This window comes from Synchiropus splendidus, chromosome 14, assembly GCF_027744825.2.
Source record: "Synchiropus splendidus isolate RoL2022-P1 chromosome 14, RoL_Sspl_1.0, whole genome shotgun sequence".
Taxonomy (NCBI): Eukaryota; Metazoa; Chordata; class Actinopteri; order Syngnathiformes; family Callionymidae; genus Synchiropus; species Synchiropus splendidus.
In genome coordinates this window covers 1,817,501-1,826,405 of record NC_071347.1, presented here as the reverse complement: position 1 = coordinate 1,826,405, position 8,905 = coordinate 1,817,501, and the positions used below count along the sequence as shown (strand labels likewise).

The following is an 8,905-nucleotide window of genomic DNA, read 5'->3' as shown; positions in this document are numbered from 1 at the left end:
CTGCTAAAGATGGGCACATCAACAGCATGAAAGCAACAGTTTTCCAAATTGTAGAAGCTGGGAACTGGAACCTTTTGACTTCTCCTGGGGATTCTATCAAACAGAGGAATCTGTAATCAGAGACACTTCCATCCTCACCAGTTGCTGTACAAGAAGACACACTTTCCCACTGTGTCTGGACAAGCCCTAGTGCTGGAGGCTGAGTGCTGGGACAGTGGAAAGAGAGAAGCCCTTTTACATCAGTCAGACCCGAGGTTGAGGGCCAGATGACTGCACACCACATTCTTCAGCTCTCATGGTACTATAACCTCTCTGGAACGATGATATGGCCAATTTGTAAATCTCAGATGCAGGAGGAAATGAAGTCTTTAACGTCTTCTCAACAAAAAACAAAGGGATGTTGTAACATTGGCTTCATCTACAGCAGGATTCCTCTGTTTCCAGGTGAGAAGTTGGATGACGACAAGCATGTTGGAAAACAGGAGGCATGGTTCTCCCAAATGCAAATGGTTCACCTGTGTGGAGGTAGATGGAACAGCCAATGTGTTGTGTTTGTACTTCAGAAGGAAAGCAATGCAACATGAGTCTCATCTTAAGGCATCTTCCCGAGCACTGGACCAGTTGGAAGGATGTGCATGCGATTGTTATCCTCACCACCAGCAATGGTGAGTGGCTGAATACGATGAGATAATATATCAGTGAAAGCTCTTTCATAACCAAAGATTATATGACAAGTACCCTACGGAAAATTAGGACACGATCAAGGTGCCACATAGTAATTGATCCCGAATAAAACATGAAGGTACCGACACCTATTGTCCTGATCGAGGTCAAGATACGGCCTTCTAACGTTTGCCTGCTTGGCTCGAAAAGTAGGTCACTGAGCCTCAGCTACCAATCAGATGAGAGGTGGTGAGGAGGGGCGTGGCTTCGCCGTGGTCTAGTGGAAGTGGATTCCCAGCTGTCAGTCACTGTTATTGTGTTTTAGCTAAAGCACGGGTCACACTGAGTTGAGGCGAGATGGCCGACTGCAGGGATAAAGCCACTGACCAAATGAAGATATGGAAGCAGAACAGAGCTTCTCAGGTTTGCAACACCGTTTGTCGTTCGGAACTGGGTGAGAGGTCCTCCTGTGCAGCAGCCTAGCGCTCAACAAACTTAGTTCTTATACGATTTATTTCGCCCACATGAAGTCGTTTTTATGTTACTTTAACTCATTGCAAGGAGGACTGTTTCGTTGATAGTAGTCAACGGTTGTGCATTTGCTCAGGTTGTTATCGTCGGTATGAATCACACTCTGAAGCTAACATGCTAACGCGACTGCTGCGTCGCATTTATATTCACGAATTAAAGCATCGACCGCCAAACTATTGCCAATAATCTTGTTACGGAATGTTTCAGGTCGGTCACTGTGCAGGGGTATGACTGAACTTCAACCCCGTTTGTTACATAAGCGCAGGACGTAATAAAGTCCGCCTAGTGGCCGTTGATTTCAGTTCCAATGTTTACCGTACTTGATAAGCGGCGCTAGTTTGTGTATCTTAGTCACCGTCCTCTGTTTGTGTAGGGAAACGGCTTGCATTGCTGTAATACAGTGTTTTACAATCAATACAATTTTCAGAACTGTAAAACTATTTTGAAACGACGTGCTAATTGTATACGTCTCCTCTCTTTCTGGTATGTGATTTTAATAAATGCATCAGGCTCATTCTTGTGCACATGAATTAGATTATAAGGATGTTGAAATTGAAATGTTCTGTTGGTGCATGGGCCCCCCAACACTTGGAAAATCCTACCATAGGGAGGGTTTTACAGCTTTTTTTCTCCAAATGTAGTGAAGTGTGGCTCCAATGTCATTGCTGGCCGTTTTCTTATATCAGTGCTGTTTGCCACAGAAACCGGACACACTGACCACAGGAGGCGGACAGCCCATTGGAGACAAGCTGAACCTGCTGACAGTTGGACCCAGAGGGCCGCTGTTGGTTCAGGATGTGGTCTTCACGGATGAAATGGCCCACTTTGACCGCGAACGAATCCCAGAGCGAGTGGTGCATGCCAAAGGGGCAGGTACGATATTGGAAGGGCAGTGTCTGCAGATCATCAAACAGAAATTATTTTCATGTGTGTCACTCACCGAAAGTAATTCTTAATCTCACTTTTCAGATCATGGCAAAATAACATATACACAAACACAGGCCTTAACTTATAACACCAGGTTCTGTTGAGAAAGGTAGTTGCCAAGGTGCCTAAACAGGCAGTGGAGCCTGACATATGAGACGGCACAAACCTTTTTTTTTCACTTGCCCCAACTGACTACATGACATTGTCACTGTCTCAAGTTGTATACTACAAAACTGTTAAGCGATTCAATCTATACCCATCTATCAAATTTTTATAGCTTTTTCATTCCCCTTATGCTGCAGGAGCCTTCGGATATTTTGAGGTGACACATGACATCACTAAATACTGCAAGGCCAAGGTGTTTGAGCATGTTGGCAAGACCACACCCATTGCCATCCGCTTCTCTACCGTTGGTAAGTACTAGTTGTTGACATTTGTATTTATGAAAATGGGCTTATTTATGGAAATATAAATTTTGCCGTCAGGCGCTAACAAATGTTTATCTATGATGTGAATAGCAAATCATTTGACATTATCTCATTTGTATTTTCTTGTAATTTGAAGTTCTTGTAAACATGACTGTCAAACTGTGCACTTCGTTTCCACATTAATAACTGTAAAAGTTGGAACCAGGGCAAAGGCAGTGATGGGCAGTTGTGGTGTCATGAAACAGTATGGCAGGGTTGATGAAATGGTGGACTAATTTTCAGAGGTCACTGGATGGCGCTCTTGGTTTAGAAATGATGTGAGGTTTCGTTTAATTAGTTGTTCAAGCATTTCACAGCACGCAGTGCAGTCAGCAAAATCAGGGCCCTGTATCATGACACCTCATCGACCTTATGATACAGTGTCATGAAACCTCATCTACCCATCACTGGGCAAAGGTATTCTTAATAATAGGAAATGCTTAAAGATGCCAACTCTTGATTCAGCTGGTGAATCTGGATCATCCGATACCGTTCGAGACCCCCGAGGTTTTGCTGTAAAGTTCTACACCGAAGAAGGCAATTGGGACCTGACGGGGAACAACACCCCTATCTTTTTCATCAGGGATGCCATGCTGGTCAGTCACAGTCTGGATGCAACATTTTTATACTCATTTTGTTTATACAGGTTATTAAAAATATTGTGTCAATTATTTGCATTTTGTTTCTCTGTGCAGTTCCCCTCCTTTATTCATACACAAAAGCGCAATCCTCAAACCCACATGAAAGATCCGGACATGGTTTGGGACTTCTGGAGCCTGAGGCCAGAGTGTCTCCATCAGGTAGCTGCGATCATGTCGCTTATTTAAATGAGACAGAATTAGTAGTTATCTTGAGCACAAGCTTCGGTATTTAAGATGGTGCTTTGTGACTTAGTGTTTGTCCATCTCGCAGGTTTCTTTTCTGTTCAGTGATAGAGGTTTGCCTGATGGCTACCGCCACATGAACGGCTATGGCTCTCATACCTTCAAACTGGTCAATGCTGCTGGAGAGCCCGTCTACTGCAAGTTCCACTACAAGGTAACTTCTATCTCACCTTACAGCTTCCCTGTATTTGTTCCAAAGATCATTTGAAATCCGTTTTTGAAACAAAGGGCACTTGAAACTGTGACTTTTATAAGGGACTAGCCATGCTGTATTTATGTTTAATTGTCACAATTTGTGTGAATGTTTGTTTCAATCTTACCTCAAAACATTTGCACATAGCAGGCTACTCAAATTTCTTTTTTTGTGCACATTCAAGATTGTTTGAAGTTGTTTTATAGGTTTCATTTTTTGCTTCCATTGACCCATAACCATTGTAAGCCTATAGTGCACAGTAGAACAACCACAGTTGTAACACACTACATACTACAAACTGCTGCAGTAACAACGTGGTACTAAGTGGACTGCCAAAAACTAACAGTGCAACTGGAGACTGATTCAACTGAAACCACACTTCGGTTTACTGGAACATCTGTAGCATGTCTCTTATTAATAGTTACCCCTTCAGGCAATGAAAAAACAAACAAAAAAAATACCATGACTTCTGTTTGTCAACTTTGCTTGACTAGTATGTATCCAAACAACTTCTGACAACTGCGACTGAGTTACAAAACCTTGTACTGCTACAAACAGGTGTATATAGCTGCAGACCGGTGGAACATGAGCTGCTGTTACACACTTACACACTTAACTTAAATCAGAACTGGAATATATATTATTATGGCAAATATTATTTTATTTGGAAAATAGACAATTTGCATTTTTCATGCTTCATCCATACATAGTTATTCATGATCAATATTATTGATGGTCAATAATATTGGTCTGTATTTATTATCATGGCTCTGAGAAGGATTGATTTCAGTGGCAGAAAAAATGGCAATTTGTTGAATTGCACTTGTGAACTGTTTTATATTACTCAGAATTCTTTGTAGTTCTTTGAAGTTCTTAGTTTGTTTGGAACTGTTTTATCTCCAGCTATAAATTTATATTTAATCTTACGTGTTTAAACTCCTGCTGTCAGAGGAAATAGCGCTAGAGAAAGTTCAATACATTTTGTCAAAAAAAACCCAACAAAAATAAATAAACGTTAAATAATCTGTATACATAAAACATATTGAAGTGTAAACTTCTCATTTTGTCAGTCTGGGATCCAACCATTTTACTCATAAGAGTAATGATTTGTCAGTATTTATGAAATATTATGAATAATTTCACATTGAAAAAGAAATAAATGATCAAGCAACAGGTGGCTTTGTGCAGGCACAACGCCCCCTATTGGTGTGTCGCTATTCTTGTCATCATTGTCATCTGCTATTTCAAAATATGACTATGGAGTGGTAGCACCAAAGTCTGATCTGCTAGGACTTGTGGGTTTTAAAATTACCTTGGTCTTGGTTGTTTAATATTCCTACATTATTCTAGGAATGTTTTTTTTGTTGCTGCACATGCTTCAGTTGTTGTCATTTGTCATTGTGTTTTAGACTGATCAAGGAATTAAGAATATGGATGTGGAGGTGGGAGAACGGCTGGCCGCCACCAGCCCAGACTATGCCATTGGAGACCTGTTCAATGCCATCGAAACTGGCAACTTTCCTTCTTGGACCTTCTACATCCAAGTCATGACCTTTGAGCAGGCTGAAAAATTCCAGTTCAATCCCTTTGATCTGACCAAGGTAAGGCATAAGAATTCTCTGCCAGAACTTTGAATGGTAGACTTTAGTACTCTGTTAGTCATTCCTTTGAGACTTGGATCAGGTTTATCAAGTGTGATAAGCCACCAATCGTCCCCTTGTAATTCAACCGTCTGCCCCAGCTAGAACCCAAGTATGTGTGATAAGAAAAGGGCTTCAAGTGAAGGTGTGTGCGTGTCATACGTTCATACCTCAAATCTGTCTGACCTAGTTTCTCTCATTGAAGGTTTGGTCACACAAGGAGTACCCATTGATTCCTGTGGGCCGACTGGTGCTCAACAGGAACCCAGTGAACTACTTTGCTGAAGTGGAGCAGCTGGCCTTTGACCCCAGTAACATGCCTCCAGGTATCGAGCCCAGTCCTGACAAAATGCTGCAGGTAATCACTCTTCCCTTTGAATAAATTGGTCATTTGAATAGGCTTAGCTGCGAAAGTAACTATATAAAAGTATGAATAAATATTTGCATAGCCTGAAAGTCAGAGTCCTGCTCGACAGATGGTGAGGGAATGTTCCATGTTTTTCTAAAGCAGCTGAAAATAGTGACATTTTTCCAGTCCAAGGGGTGAAATTCGCTGCTAGAACGAAGGGGAGAACCCTGAATATTATTTTAGGATTCATTTCAGTGCCATTTATCAGGATTATCGTGATCTTAATTTGATTATTAGTTAAGGTGGGATGTGAATCTCACACCAGTAGGTGAGAAGAGGACAAGCACCTTTTCTTTCACTCATAAATGACTCCCTGCAGGCTCGTCTCTTCTCCTACCCAGACACACATCGACACCGTCTGGGAGCCAACTACCTGCACATCCCTGTCAACTGCCCTTACAAGGCCCGGGTGGCCAACTACCAGCGTGATGGTCCCATGTGCATGTTTGACAACCAAGGTAGAGTCTGCCATGTTTTTTTTTTCCACAAACATTTATAGTTTTACATGTGTTTGCCTCTAGGTGGTGCTCCAAACTACTATCCCAACAGCTTCAGTGCTCCGGATTGTCAGCCAGACTGTGTGGAGTCAAAATTCAAGGTGTCCCTTGATGTGGCTCGCTACAATAGTGCTGATGATGACAATGTCACACAGGTAAAGAACTGCAGGGATTTTTTTTTGTAATGTTACAGTTAGTGACCTTTGCCACATTTAGGAAGAGTCATTGTGTGTTTACAGTAGTAATGGGCTGACGTACTGGTGTCCATTTTTAGAATATTGAACAAAAGTTTGGATTTGGATTGGAACTGTTTTAATGACAACTAACATCTTTTTGAACTGACAGCACCAACACCGTTTCATGGAGCCTCATCGGCCTTTCACTAGTTTATACGCTCTGAGAAAAACCATTCAGACTCCAGGTAGTGGTTTGAAAGGCGTGTGCTTCTGTCTGTCCGTTTTAGGTGCGCACATTCTTCACTCAAGTGCTGAATGACGAGGAGCGTGATAGACTTTGTAAGAACATGGCAGGATCCCTGAAGGGGGCGCAGCTCTTCATCCAGAAACGCATGGTGGGTCATTTTTTTTTCATCTTTGAAGACCGATAAGGATAGGATTCTTTTCATTCTTTTACACGGTTCCTTTTCATTTCACCGATTATCCTATGTCATCAGTAATGCAGACTCATGATTTAATGTTTTTGTTTTCAATTCACACTTCTTATATTATAAATACATTTCAAACAGTGATCATGAAGAAGAGTCGCCACCAGGGTCATAAAAAACCCTGAAGGGAACAAGATCAGTCCCTTCATTTTATCTTCCATTGACTCCCCTTTTCAGTGTTAAACGATAGTTTAAGGATTGAGAAGCTTTCTTACGATTTGACGCGTAAATGAGTTCGTTTTGTTCCTTTAATAGCGAGCCTGGAACTTTAGTAGCATCTAGTGCTCAATTGTTTCAAAACTTTTATGTGTATTGACTGAAAATGTAGATTCCAAAGAAGGGCCTCTTCTGGGTGTTGTTCAACCAAAATTCCACATGTCGTCTCCAGAAAGAAATATGGGAAGATGAGCGTAACTCTGAACAAGATTACAGATTTGTTCTCTTTATGTTTACTCAGGTTGCCAACCTGAAGGCTGTGCATCCTGACTACGCTAACAGAGTGCAGGCGTACCTGAACAAATTCAATGCCGAAGCTGAGAAGGTAAGGATGAATTGTCAGAAGCAGAAATGGTCGGAAATAAAGTACTATGTTACTATAAGTAGATCACAGTAATTATACTCGAGCCATTAAAAAGGCAGGTTCCAGTTTTGAAAGAGAACCACACAAAAAAAGTGTTTTACCTGTGAAAGTTGAGGCAGAACATTGACACCATGTTTCTCCCTCCTCCATCAGAACTCAGTGCATGTGTACAGCCGTCCGGGGGCTACTGCCGTCACCGCTTCCTCCAAGATCTAACTGCCTTAAAACCAGAGGAGGTCGCCCTCACCTGCCTGACCGCAAAAGCACTTCAGTAACCGCTTCAGCCATTTACACGAGATGATCAGATTGATTTTGAGCATGAAAGCTCGGAGGAATTCTTATGTCAAACTTACCTAAGACTGTCATTCTACAACTAATGACTTGTTAATTCCAGACTAGAGAGGAAATATTCAAGACGTAGTGAATTTTATTTGAAGGATGAGCGATTTATCATCAGTGTTCCTACATATGTTTTATCAGTCATCTTATTTACTAATGAGAGCATGATGTTTCTTTTCACATGATCATGTGCCTTGTGATGTTTGAACCAGCATCAGATCCATAATGGGAAACACAAATCCTTTTTGACCAACTGAGTTAACAAATAATCACATTCCAAGACCTTCACCTGGATCCAGGGGTCTGATGACAGTTGCAGCGTTTAAATCTTATTAAAGGAATTCATCTGCACAGAGGGTAAATACTGGACTAAAAATATCGTTTTCTTCTGAATGTTGGCTGCAAATATGGAATGGGACTACCTGCCGTTTGATGACATCATACCAGCAACATGCTGACATGTTGTTTATTCAAGTTTGCCATGTAAGGTCCAAAACCCCCCAAAACAATTTGGAAAAACAGTCACTGTCTTGTTTGAACCAATGAATATCTGACTTCTTGTGTACATTTTTGCTAATAAAATAATCATGTTCCAAATTCAGTGAATGGAAGCTGACTCAAGTCTTTCTTTGTGTTTGTGTGTGTCATGCATGTGCGATTGAAGTTGACCACTGATAAAAGCGAAGATAAGCATCAATAATTTCTGTAATTGATTTACTTTTTTTTCCATCTCATCATGCAAGTAACAGTCCTATACAGTATGTAGTTTGTTGCATTTTACACATGGTTTAAAGCCTTATATATCCGATTGACATTTCAATCCTCTGTATGTAATGTCTGTGGCAGAATTGATTGTTTATATCGTTGCTGTGATGAAATGCCTCATAAACAAGGCACAGAAAGGATTATAGTTATATACTAGTGTTCCTTAAACCATGTTTGAAATACTTCACAATTCAAATCCAACATACAGTAATTCAGAAAAGTGAAATTCACCAGGTGAAACCACTTATTTTTGTACCACAACAGAAATACTGAAAGAAAATCTAATAAATTTAACAAATGATAAACACACGTGGAAGGATTTTGTCCACAAGATTTATTTTTATGC

The 8,905-nt window shown here is 40.9% G+C and overlaps 2 protein-coding genes across 2 annotated transcripts in view; one reads left to right on the top strand and one right to left on the bottom strand.

The window, feature by feature from the left end:
* Positions 1 to 932: 932 nt before the first annotated feature.
* cat (catalase) lies at positions 933 to 8,395 on the top strand. The gene is made up of 13 exons (XM_053885927.1): positions 933 to 1,086; positions 1,896 to 2,067; positions 2,424 to 2,534; positions 3,054 to 3,184; positions 3,284 to 3,388; positions 3,501 to 3,626; positions 5,075 to 5,266; positions 5,511 to 5,663; positions 6,034 to 6,172; positions 6,236 to 6,366; positions 6,675 to 6,782; positions 7,333 to 7,416; positions 7,609 to 8,395. Exons 1-13 carry the CDS (start codon positions 1,021 to 1,023, stop codon positions 7,669 to 7,671), a joined length of 1,581 nt encoding a protein of 526 aa, XP_053741902.1. The 5' UTR covers positions 933 to 1,020; the 3' UTR covers positions 7,672 to 8,395.
* Positions 8,396 to 8,632: 237 nt separating this feature from the next.
* Positions 8,633 to 8,905, bottom strand: part of c14h11orf58 (chromosome 14 C11orf58 homolog) — a 2,020-nt gene continuing 1,747 nt past the window's right edge. The window contains exon 5 of the mRNA XM_053886067.1: positions 8,633 to 8,905. This exon is cut by the window's right edge and continues 293 nt beyond it. The gene's annotated coding sequence lies outside the window, so the exon portion shown is untranslated.